The sequence below is a fragment of the Copidosoma floridanum genome, unplaced genomic scaffold (assembly GCF_036245765.1).
Source record: "Copidosoma floridanum isolate Cflo_tuat_1 unplaced genomic scaffold, Cflo_Japanese_pri ptg000025l, whole genome shotgun sequence".
Classification (NCBI taxonomy): Eukaryota; Metazoa; Arthropoda; class Insecta; order Hymenoptera; family Encyrtidae; genus Copidosoma; species Copidosoma floridanum.
Genome location: NW_028321902.1, coordinates 8,322,865 through 8,335,756, shown reverse-complemented (window position 1 = coordinate 8,335,756; position 12,892 = coordinate 8,322,865). Strand labels below are relative to the sequence as shown.

The following is a 12,892-nucleotide window of genomic DNA, read 5'->3' as shown; positions in this document are numbered from 1 at the left end:
AAAAAAAGAAAAAAAAAAAAAAACAATACCAACTCGTATACGGATCTTGATAAGGCAGATTGCTCGTAAAATGTTCATTTGAATCGCGGTATAACTCAAAGTCGTTAAAAAATCGTTACCTTATATCGGTGTCATGTAAAAATTGTGGTGGGTATACCTACGCGTATGTTTATTATTAAAATTGCATATTGTAAATTCTTCGTACGAAATAAACATTCGTCAAGGTATTAATATATTTCATCACGAGAGAGACGGATGATAATTTGTCCGAGCGATACACGCATTTACTTCACCTGATCGACTTTGTACAACGATCGCGACAACAGATCATCGACAAATATATACATCTACTCAATCGCTTAGTAGACGGAGCCTAGTTGTATTTCTGACCTTCAAAAAAAAAAAAAAAAAATTTTTCTCCAATAGAGCCCAAAAATCCGAAACGTGCGGTTTATCTCGGCGAGATCTCAGAGGTGGTTACACGATACACGCTCGTAATCGCATGTAAATTGCAGCGCGTACGGCGAGGAGGAGTTCTCATCATTAAACTGCTTTAGTTTCTTTTTTTTTTTTTTTCTTCCTCGCTTCCTCTCTGCCGAGTTTTTTCCGCCATAGAGAGCCTCGCTCCCTAGGATTGCATAAGCAGCACCGTCGCTGTTGTTATCAACACACACATCCAAGTTCAAAAGGAAAAAAGTCGCGCACGTCCGCAATTAAGCAAAATCTCGTGAAATAAAACAGGCGCTTTAAAAAAAAAAAAAAAAAGGCTTTTATAGCAGAGAGGCTCTAAAAGCGATGGGCACAACATAAGCCAGCAGCATAAGCTTATATAATTATATTATTATGCCTGTAAATCAAGCGGGAGTGCAGGGATCAGGCGAAATCAAAGCTTTTTAAAAGACACGCTCTCTGTTCGCACATCCATGTGGTATGCCGAAGAGAGTATGAAAAAAAGCAAAAGTACTCGCTTGCGATTTCAGCCACTAAAAGAGCCACCGTTCAACAAGCGTTAGCTGCATTTTTCCTCTCCAGAGAAGAGCGAAGGTGGGAGAGACGGCGGATATATATATACTTGATAATGCGTATGTACAACCCGATGACTCGATTCTCGTTCGCCCACGTACACACCGACTATTGGTGTAACGTGCGGCCGCACGAAAGCTCGATTGCCTCGAGCCTTTCGGCCAAATACGGCTCTGTCACTCGCGCTCATACCCGTATAACATACTCTCCGCGCACACCTGCGTCGCGTCTTTTCTTTTCCACCCACTTGTACGATGTTCGTTTAATCCCATCTCGCCAGCCCTTTGATTTTACACCTCGGACAAATTTAACCACAATTTTTTAGAAATACTCTATTGTTTTTTTCTTATCTAATGTCCAAGAGCGATTAACAGGTATACCAATATAGAGATTATCAAATTTCTTAGGAGACCTTGAGACTTTAAGCTTTTGTACGGATCTGACCGTAAATTCGTGCATATCTCGGACTCTCATCTCCGAGAGGGATATACATACATTTACGGCCTCCATGAATTTCTCGCGTGTGTACATTATATTTATAAAGTACAGAATAGGTACGCACGACCATATTATGCGGCTGTGTGTACACATACCTGAACACCCGGAACGACCTTCGCGAGTTTATTTACTTTTATTTATTTATTTATTTTTTTTTTTGAACTGTAAGATGATGGATGCAGAATCGACACGTGACGAAGAGAGATATATTTCGAAAAAATGATAATTTTCACGAAAACGAGTGAAAGTTGTGAGTGGCCTTTTTCTTTTTTTTTTTTTTTTTTTTTTTTTTTTTCTGTGCGTCGCTCTGGTTTTCACGTGCGTATTTCGGGAATCGGATTTCTTATTTCGACATCGGGGGTCCCTCCCTTTCTCCGCCCGTCCGACTTGACATCCACCCAATTAGTGCACGCGTGAGAAACACCAAGCTCCTTTTTGTACTTTGACATATACGAATCGTAATGTAACGTAAGCAGTGCATTAAAAAAAAAAAAAAAAAAAAAAAAAAAAAAAAAGAAAGTTAGGATACTTGATTTGATCGATTACAATGGTATACAGGAAATAAACAAACAATACACGTATATATCAAGTGTGACACGGTTGTTATGCTAAGCACAAACGAAAAAGGAAATACACATCCAAGTTTGAGTATAATTTTCCTGTTGCGCGAGCGGGTCTTTCGGGACCACCGCGTGTACTTATGCACGCACAGCCAAAACAACTTCTTGGCGTTTGGGTTTTTCGTGCGGTAGGTATTAATTAAATGAGTCGGTAAAGCTCGCAACGATGACCTCACCCGAGTTATCGTGATTTATTTTAATTTAAAAATTAATATTTATGGTATACGTGTACCTACGAGCCGGGCAGGTTTTCGGGTGACTTGTGTTTTTATTTCTAGCGCGTTCAAACACAAATATACTTATGTTTGTTTTACGATTTACTTGCACTCTCATTCCTATTTGACTTAAAGTCAATAGAAAAATTTTTATTGTTGCTGTTACAAGTTTTTTTCAAAAATATTTAGTCTCTTGCATGGAGACTATTTTTTATTTTTTACCCTCCAAAAAAAAAGCTTCAAGTACGAACTTGTCGGATTTCAGTCAATTCAGTTAGTCAAATAAGGTCTTACATGGGGGAAAAAATAAAGATGCGTATGAATTTTTGCAGGAAAATGTTTCTATCGCGCCGATTTACACAAGCTCGAAATGTAAAACAACCATCGCCTATGCCCGTGTACTATACCTATGCACTTCAATTCAATGAAAATACCAACTTTGTTTTTCAAAAAATGAAAAATATCATCGCTCAAGAGTTAAAAAAAAAAAAAAAATTATTCATGTACCGTATGCACTTAAATGCAATGAAAATACCAATTAGGTTTTTCAAAAAATACAAATATCATCGCTCGAGAGCTAAAAAAATATATATGGTAGTTAATTTTGAGACACGCGTTTGTTGTATCTATATTCACGGTCGACTCGAAGCTAAACGTAATTAACTAAATGAATTTTCAAAACGATAACCTCGTTAAAACGTAAAAAAATTGAAATTTGGTTACTATTTTCCAAGTAAAGAAATTGAAAAAAAAAAAAAAAAATTACACAACTATCGAGTCGGTATTTTTTGTTTTAATTGAGTATCGAGAAAAAGATAACACCACTCCTCAGACCGAAAGTTTGAGTACGTGTGTATACAACCCGAGCGCACTGAGTCAAGCTCCAAAAATAAGCATCGCCACTTGCGCCCTCCTCCTCCTCCAGATCCATCTCATTGTGTAATTTCCTCGCGTACGACGCGTCCTCAAACGGAACATACCACGCGCCCGAAAAGAAAAAAAAAAAAAAAAAAAGGTTGGGACTTCTTCAAATGCCCATAAAATCAGCCCCGCCGGGGCGTCCCATTGTCCCTCCCTCTGTCCCGATCTCCTCGAAAGTGCGCGCGTGTGTATACTGTGTACGCGTCGGCGAGTACTTACACTTACTCCCAGGAATTCAAGACAGGGTCTTGAATTGAAAAAAAAGGAAAAAAAAAAAAAAAAAAAAGAAAAAAGTACTGCAGCAACCGCGCGCTAATCGGGGTTAAGCGTATACGAAGCCTCCTCGTCTGGTGTACTTGACACGCGTCGTAATTGGGCATGCCTGTGCATTTTTCATCCTTTCTCTCTCTCTCTTTTTTTTTTTTTTTTCTTTTTTTTGGGGGAACTAAAAGGAAAACGAAGAAAAGGTACATATACATACATATTAAGGAGCACTGCAGAAACGCAACCGCGGATTCCGAGGACAATGCATGTGCGCGTGTGTGTGTACCCAGTATTGGTAAAGTGATGTCACGGCTCGTTTCGTTTGGTGATTGCAATACATAAGTATACACATACGCGTATACTATACAATAAAATATTATCACAATACTATATCGTAGTGTTGCACATAATCTACATAGATGATTGCGCCTATGTGAAGTTATTATATATAGTTGACGGATAGTAATAATAAAAATTTCGCTCGCGCTTAAACGAGCTGGTAATGCTTACTTTTTGTGTATACGTATATGCCTACTATATTATCAGGAAAGCAAAGTATAAAAATTACACGTATATATACGTCAATGTGACTTTTTCTAACGCGTGCTATATATATATATACCACACATTTGTGTGTATATTACACCGATCGGCATATGGGATGTTGGGTATAATATTTTATAATAAGTATGAGCATCCCTGAATTTAAATTAATACGAGTTCCTCCCACGCGTGCACGTCGAGTGTTGTTGTTTTTGTTCTTCCGTCTGTCCTGGAAGCAGCTAATATACCTATATATATATATATATATATATATTATAATATACCTATGCGAATATCTTGTAATGTATTGCAGACACTCATACTCACGCACATATTGGTATCGGAAACGCAAGGGCGAGGACTGCATGTGCATTTTAAAAGCCGACGTATATGGGCTCGAGAGGCCTCGCATGGTCGAGGGCTAAATGAAAATTTTTCACCGATTCTCCGACGGACATGTCGAGATGTATGTACCGGAGAGAGAGAAAAAATGTACAATTTATATTTAGATCTCGGTTTCATCGGATATACGTCAAGTGCGCGCAATGCAATGCAACGCCCGAGAGATGGTGGCCTTCGCAAATCAGATGGGCGCATGTGAGCGCGTGCACGTGTACACTTTTATTTTGTTACGCAACAACATTATTATTATTATTGTCTATGCTTATCATACGTACATTATGTATACACAATAGGTATGTCGACGAGAGCAACGTCTGATGGATAGATATGTCTTTTTATTGTACACGATTGGTGGCAATGAAGATTGAGAGGTTTTTGGGATACAAGTGTTACGGGACGATCGCCAAATATTCGTTAATAGTATAATAGGTCATCCCATAGAGTAACCATACCTATATAGAGTGAAACGTGCGCGTTATCAAATGTAATTGAGAGCGATCATCGTCGCCACATTCGCATGGGTCTGCTTTTTCAATGCCTACTCTCGACACGTGCAGTACCCACTCGTCGTTTCACTCGATTATTCTTCCTCTAATCTCACGTTAGGTAATTTCAAACAACAACAAAATCGATAAGAAAGATCGTCAGTGCCTAAAAAAAGGTTACTCTTAATAACTTATAAAATAAAAAATAAAATAAAAAATTTGAGCACAAAGTTGATCGAGGGAAAACAAATGAGTCAGTTGCCCCCTCCTGTACAAAGATGCTATAAGGTTTTGGTTCGACAAATCATTTGAAGAGCATCAGTTTCGGCTCTCCTCTTCTATCGTACATTAGGTACATCGATCCCATTTGTCAGAGGCCCAAACTGAACAATGTGCTCGGAAATGTGTGACTATACTGTCCCAAGTTTTCATACATACAAGAACCCTTAGAAAGAGTTGAAAAAAAAAGAGGAAATGACGACCGTCGCGCTTTCCATCATTTTTTTCTCTTCTATTTTGTTGACGTCTCGATTGTTTGTTTTTTTTATCCGATCGTTAGCGAAGCGAATTTTAATCTAGAAAGAACGTCCCAATAAGTCCTGCATTGCGCATCTCGGCGAATTCGTCACGATCCGGCCGCGCGTATTTTTACCCGATGATCGTATCGACTCCTTGCCGTGCAGCATCTCTGAAAAAAAAAAAAAAAAAAAAAAAAAACAGGCCAATACAATGGCAATCCCGCGCCAAAGATGAAATGTATCGCGCGACAAAGTTTTATAAATAACAATTACCCTCGCATGGGAAACCAAACGCCAGAGGACAAAGGGGCAGCACTCACCTCATCTTGAATTGATATTCACCCATATAGACATTTATCAGACGAAAAAAAAAAAAACCGTCGATGCGTTGATTCACGATATATGTGTATATGTATGACGATCGAGAGGGAAAAAAAGTCACCGAGTTTCAAAAGCAGGAGTGTAATGACTCGTTCTTGGCTTCGGTTCTTACCATATTCGTCCCTGACACTAACGCAGCCTCCAGCAGCTCGCTTTTGAGACCTTGTTCTTTCTCTCGTGTATCACTTACTTGCAGTGAGAATCAAAAATCGGGGCCTACCCTCCCTTCCTTTTTTTTGGCATCATTACTCATTTATCCTCTTCGTACCATCGATACTGCCCACACACTCGTATACATATACTCATTACCGAAACTCAAGCCCTTGGGACACTTTTGCGTGAAAACGCATCTGTAAATTTGAGGTAACTCGTAACTTATACATTTGTACCGGTGTATAGGCGTGCGACGTATCGGTAGGTATATAAATAATATACGCAAGTCATATCATATATGCGCTTCCTTGCGGTCCTGTGTGTATATAAATAACGTCCCACACGGGCATGTCGTGTATACGTATACGTATAAGATAAACCAACTAGCTTTTTTATATTTATTTACCATCGGTGCAATACTTGCACGCTCGACTTCGAGCTTTCGCGTTTCGTAAAAAAGTTGGCATTGCATAATACCTCGTAGGTATAGGTATATCGATCGAAGAAAGAGTGTATTGGCATATATACGTTAATTATGGCACTTACATATAATTACATGTATTTTCACGTGTATTTATCATTTCTTTTAAAGGCATGTGTTGACTTGCACAACCATTTTATTGTACAATCGTAATGGAGTGAGCTCACGAAAAACTACTTACAAGTTACCATTTTTCTTTTGCCGTATCTCGGACTTGGGGGTTAATCTCGTAGCGCCTATATACATGGGTATCTTGATGTATAAAAGCCTATAAGGTTCATAGATTCTTATTTAATTGTATGTGTACCTATAATCAATATTGTAAGTATCACGAGCCGACGAGAATAAATATTTATAAAATTATGATTTCTAACAGAATGGCTCTTTTGGCTCTATCTCTAATACTTACGAAGATGTAAGCGTTTGAAATTTTGTTAAAAAAAAAAAAAAAAAAAAAAAAATTATTGACTTCAGAACTTGCACAAATTATATTTAAAAAACCAAATTTACACAACATTTCAACGCAATACAATTTTTTTTTTTTTTTTGTCAATTAAACAGAGTATAGTTTTTCTAGTTTGAAATTTTATCAATGGCAAATACATAATTACGCAGAGGTACTAAAACACACATTTGTATAGCTAATGGCGCGTGTAACTATATATATTGTACTTACATACACTTTCAACAATGGACTCATAAATACTAAATGGCAGTCGCGCGCGCGTCTCGCGTCATCGACTCGTCGCGTATAATAAATTTCAACGGCGATAACATCGGCAATAATGAGCTCGTCCGGATGTGTAATTGAAATCGTTCGTTGCCGTATGACTTTTTTAAAATAAAATATTAAGTACAACCATTCGCTCAACAGTTTATACAGCTGTATATATATATAGGTACTACATAGTTATAAATACATCGTTTGTAATTTTTGTTTTTCCACAAAATTGAATACATGTTTCGTACTCGAACGAGAGCGCGCTTTGACGCTCACAGCGTTTTCGTTCTCATCCCCGAAAATAGAGATGAATCAGACCGTCTGAAAAAATATTTGTACGTTTAATCCCAAGTTTTGTCGCGGACAAACGGTTTTACCTGTATGCGCCATACATTTTCGGACAAAAAAAAAAGGCACTAAAAAAACAAGGTAGAGCCATCAACTATTTATATGGATTCAATGACAGACGGCGCCTATAGTTCGATTCGGTTGATCCGCGAATCGTCAAGACAAAAATCTCGGAGTGCCGTCACACTCGCGCTGGGATATTCTCTGTTGCTCATTTCTGAAGAAAAAAAAAGACTCGAGGAGAAGAAAATTTGCACTTCAACACCTTGCCCACGCGACCGTCGCTCAATGATGGAATTCCCCGATCGGATCGACCGATTTTCTTCCTTTTTTTTCCAGGCCCTCCAAAGACAAACCCTGGAATCCAAGGAATGCGATCTTCGGTGAAAAAAAAGTCGAGTTTCTTTGAGCAAAATCCATTCGTATAAAAACGTACGGCCTTTTGGAGCGATCGGTTTTGCTTGTATATAATACTTGAACACCGGAGGAGTCATTGAATGCATAATGCCGACCGTCTATTTTTAACGCTAAACTCATTTTTATCGCAGAGAAGGAAAATAAAACTCATCCGTTTTTCTCGTCATCTAATGCCGGAATTGAAAAAAGTGCCTATATATATATAATATATACACACCTACCTATTCTTCCTTTATTCGTACACGCTGCGGCTATATACTGTTTCAATAAATGCGCGCCGCCAGCCTTGGATCGATTGCCTCATCGGACAAAGTTAACTTTTCGCCTGTTAACGTGACACTGAGCATCAAATGCTGTAAGGCCAATAAGAAAAAGAAAAAAAGTTCTTCCAAATTTCGGTGACCTTAAAACAGTGCACACAAGAAACGAAACGCGTGTGTAATCGATGAGCGCAATCAGATAAACATATACATCCGTGCAGTACAAAGTAGCGCGAAACTATCCCCGCAATGAACGAATTAAGCCTACACGCGAGCAGTTATCCACACGTTTGTATGAACAGTAACGCGTTTGTGCCTTGCGAGGATAGTGAGGACTTTTTAATAGACAAGTACTTGTCTGTCTTTAGTGTCTTGAGAGGATGGACATTGAATGTGTTGACAGCTGCGTTGAAAATCGGTATGCAATATTCCCCGCACCAAAGAGTATTTCTACGTATGTTTTCCTCTCTATAGGAGGTATCGATGGAATTTACTTTTTTTTTTATTCGAGATTTTAGAATGAATCATGTCAAGTAGAAAAGTTTTGAAAAAATAAAGCGTTGGATACGTGGATTTTTTTTTTTTTTTTTTTTTTTTTTTTTTCACGGCACAATAAACAGCAATTGGCAAAGATAGAGCTCGTTAAAGTTTCGCGTGACGTCACTTTGTGGTTAAACCATACATTACATTTAAAATGCTCGGACGTATAGCCTTATGACGTCACTCGTTCGTTTATCGAGCATTTCGAGCAACTTTGACGCGCTCTGTCTTCGTCAGTTTCTCTTTATGTGAAAAAAGAAAAGAAATATACCCTACGTGATGTCTAATATTTCTTGATACAGTCCACCTGACGGGACCAATGGATTTCATCGGTATATTCTTCCTGATTATTTTTCATGAAATATCATAAAGGTCAGCGCAAAAAAGAGACAAATTAACGCTCTTGAATTTATGCATTTCTGTAAAAGTAATTGCCCTACTTTCTCTAATTGAAATATAACGTGCGTGAATCGTAACGAGTTCGTGTTCGACTTCAAAAAAAATGGAAATTTTTATTCCGAGTCCAACCCGATCGAAAATTGTTACAAAAGAGGTATTCAGTAATTTAACGATAACTTGGTGTTGGAACACACAGACATACTTAGGTTATCACCGACACACGTATGCCACCTTTGAGTTTTCGTTAATTGGTTATATTTAAGACATAATAGTATTTTAAGTTGGATTGAAAAATTAATTCCTGGATCGCACCTGCTGTGAGGTAGTGCAACATACAGCCAAGCGTGCCGGGACTGCAGTGCTCGCAGGCGCTGTTTCGTTGCGCCCGGGGTTTCGTGAATTGCATTATTTTGCAAAAAAAAAAAAAAAAAAAAAAAAAAAAAGGAAGAAAAAAAGAAAAAAGCAGTAAAGGTGCACCAAAGCAAAAAAATGAAAACAACAACACATCTCCCAAGTCCGAGCTGTTGGTGAAGGCCGCGTGACACTTACTACGTGTGCTCCTCGCCGACAATAGTGGCTGTGATCGATCTATACTCGCGTTGACCCAATGACGATGTGCGATCGATGTTGTTATCGTTTCCCTGCGGGACATATCGTTCTTTTTGTTGTTCCACACAGACACGCCGAGCATCACCACGTACTCCATAAAGTACTTGTCAATTCAGAAAAACGAAAGTATTCATAGGGTATGTCGTACATGACAGCAAACGCGAGAAAGTGGCGGAGTTTGTTAATGCACTGGCCGCGCGCCCGAAGCACATTGCAGAGAGCTTACGGAAGCTTTGGCGCGCTTGTGCTCAACACGTATTGCGGGCCTATGCAGTGCGCCGACTCGTCGTCATAACGACACGAAAAAACATCTACACGGCGCAGTTGGACTTTTATCAAGATTATATATTGGACACACGCGCGTGTACATTCGTATCGGTGTGGATTTATTATTCAAACGATAACTTGGAACTTGGTGTGATTTGTTTTTTCTCTTCGCTTTACTTTGGCACCCGTCGACCGGTTTTATCGGACATTTTAATTCCGATGTGGATGCTTTTGACGAGTTTTTGTATTCACACGTACACCAAGCGAACGGAACGTTCTTGACTGCTGAAGAACTTAAGAAAAATGTTTTGTAACGCAATCAAACAAACACCAAATGAATTTGGATGCAAAATACTTTATATTTCCAAACCATTTATAAAATATCTTTCTTTTTTTACCGTTTAACAGTGAAAATAGTTACAATCTTTTTCGTCGCATAGTCATTATAAAAAAAAACTCGTATAAAGAATATATGAAAATATAGTTGCACTCAAGTTCATGTTAAGATTGTCACATGATACAAAAAATATATCTTACATTGCAGCACACATCTAAATAGAGTAGAAAATTGCTGCAAGAGCCTGAAGAGCAGTAATAGCAAAACCAGTAAAGAAAAATATGGCTCTGTAGGGCTGCTTCGAGTAAATGGCATACGATAAAGTGTGCCCTATTCTTGAGAGGACAAAAGTATTGATGAGGACCTTGGCAAGCCAGTTTGGTGGTCCAATGCCAAGAAAAACGTAGGTGATGGCTACCCAAGGAAGTATGTTTTCCAAGTCATTTAAATGTGATCTGCGGATCCTTTCCACATCTTCATCATCATATGTCACACGACCTTTTACAGCAAACTTTGTGTCCTCGTGATTTGCAAATACCTGGAAATTTTAAATGGTTAGTATGGTACACAGGACTGTTTTGATGGTTTACAAAATGCAAGATATTGCTTAAAAATTTTTCAAACTCAAAACATTTAAAAATTTAAAAAACTTAAGATGAAACTTCAAGTCAAAGCTAAATCACAGATATCAAATACGATTGTCATCCTTGGCTATTATTTAGAATGACTAAAGAGAATTATGTAATATGGTATCCAGAATGAACAATAGTAACAAACTATTGTTTCGAATTGAGAAATCTTTCCAACATGCTTTACAATTTTTGGTTGTACTCTAGTTCTAACTCATTACAATAACATAACTATAATAGTACTATAACATTAATGATTGATTATATGGCCTAAATTTTTCCTTGAGTGTGTAATTTTCTTTTTTTAATGCAATAAAGTCTCTCAACTTCCTCTTAACAACCAGTTTCAGCAGCCTGAGCTGATTGTAAATTATGATTCCTCACAACCAATACCATCACACAAACATACATGATTAAGTATTTTTAATATCAATGTTTATTAAACTCGCATACTTAAAAAACTCAGATAAGTATGAAAGTGCATTAAAGTGATTTGTACGCTTGTAAATATTTTTTTTCATGAATAAAAATGTTGTAACTCAGCATTAAAAATGCATTAAATATTTCATGCTCGATTTTTACTTTGGTGAAAAAATAATAAAACATGTATGTTTTATACTTATACATATGCTTTTTTTTTCATTTACTTACGTATTTGATAAACAAACGTCAGAAGTATGAAAAAACGCAAAGCACGAAACAAAGAAGTAACGTTGAGGAAAAAAAAGCCAAAAATCTTAACAGTGCTTATCCACCAAGTCGTTTACACATGCAAGTAAAAATATACCATATTGATAAGTAAGTGTATACACGAATCATAGATAAGGTAAAGACGGACGACGCCAACGACGCGGACGCATAATGCGTATTGTATACATGTGTATATGTATACACGAGTCGAGAGTCGAGAGAGAAAAACAACTTTGCCGGCATTTTAATTGACGAAACGTACTTATGTGATGTGCACTGATAAAGACAAAAATGTGAGAAACCCATACCTTTTTACGGAATCGCATCCTGGCCGTGAGTAAAGACATAGCCAGGAGTTTGAGGGTGAGAACGCCGACCCAGAAGGTGTAGACCTTCATGATCTCCGAATTGTAGGGCTCGGCATTAAACTTTGGTAGCAGACCCATTGTTGCTGTCGTCACCGTTGCAAAGAAAGTTCTGGAACAGTTGTATGCTCATTAATAAACCACAAATAGTACGATCGTGATGATAAAAGAAATATTTAAAAAATGCAGAGAAACCGCCACCGTGAAATAATGATAATTTATACGTGTCAGTATCACACACGTCCACGTAGATATTATGAATGCTCTTTTACTTACAACCGGACCGGACAAGACGCTGCAACTGACTGTACTGTTTTGTATTTTTACTGTACAGAGGAACCGGAGAGAGAAGTCGGGACTGTCGGGACGTGCACGCGTCGCGGCGGCGTCCGTTCGGTCGACTGTGTAAGTATATATGGCTCGTTCCACAAAAATTTTAATACTTGGAGGTGCAAAGTGAGATTTTCGAAATTCGGAGTTTGTAATGTTATTACTTTTTCCATGTTATTTGAGGTCTAAATATTAGCAGAAAACTTTTGGACCTGATTCTATTGTTATTATTTGAAAACCCATGACATTAAATGACGATTTAGCCTGTTTTTTTGTGCATTTAACGACTACGCAAAAAGTTACTTATGTCGGCTCGATTAAAAAAAAACGTGTTTCGGGAAAATTGGTTTTTTATGCTGTCCAAAAGAGATTCTGGCTATGTAGCAAATTAACGGAAATAGTATGTACACTAATATGATATGCTTCTTATCAAAACGTTATTATTACCACTCGTACTGGATGATATATACATATAT

At 37.9% G+C, this 12,892-nt stretch overlaps 1 protein-coding gene across 2 annotated transcripts; it reads right to left on the bottom strand.

Annotated features, from left to right (window-relative positions):
* Positions 1-10,410: 10,410 nt before the first annotated feature.
* On the bottom strand, positions 10,411-12,448 carry LOC106643140 (microsomal glutathione S-transferase 1). 2 transcript variants are annotated; one of them, XM_014358144.2, is made up of 3 exons: positions 12,363-12,448; positions 12,030-12,198; positions 10,411-10,940 (listed from the first exon to the last, which is right to left on the bottom strand). In XM_014358144.2, exons 2-3 carry the CDS (start codon positions 12,165-12,167, stop codon positions 10,617-10,619), a joined length of 462 nt encoding a protein of 153 aa, XP_014213630.1. In that variant the 5' UTR covers positions 12,168-12,198; positions 12,363-12,448; the 3' UTR covers positions 10,411-10,616. The 2 variants fall into 2 exon arrangements, with proteins under 2 accessions (XP_014213630.1, XP_014213631.1); XM_014358145.2 differs by having other exon boundaries at positions 12,311-12,375.
* Positions 12,449-12,892: the final 444 nt, after the last annotated feature.

Bases quoted from the DNA above. Each gene is read 5' to 3' on its own strand.
- LOC106643140 (XM_014358144.2), bottom strand. From the start codon at position 12,167: ATGGGTCTGCTACCAAAGTTTAATGCCGAGCCCTACAATTCGGAGATC. The intron at 10,941-12,029 runs GTATGGGTTTCT...TAAAATTTCCAG, and splicing joins GGATGCGATTCCGTAAAAAG to GTATTTGCAAATCACGAGGA.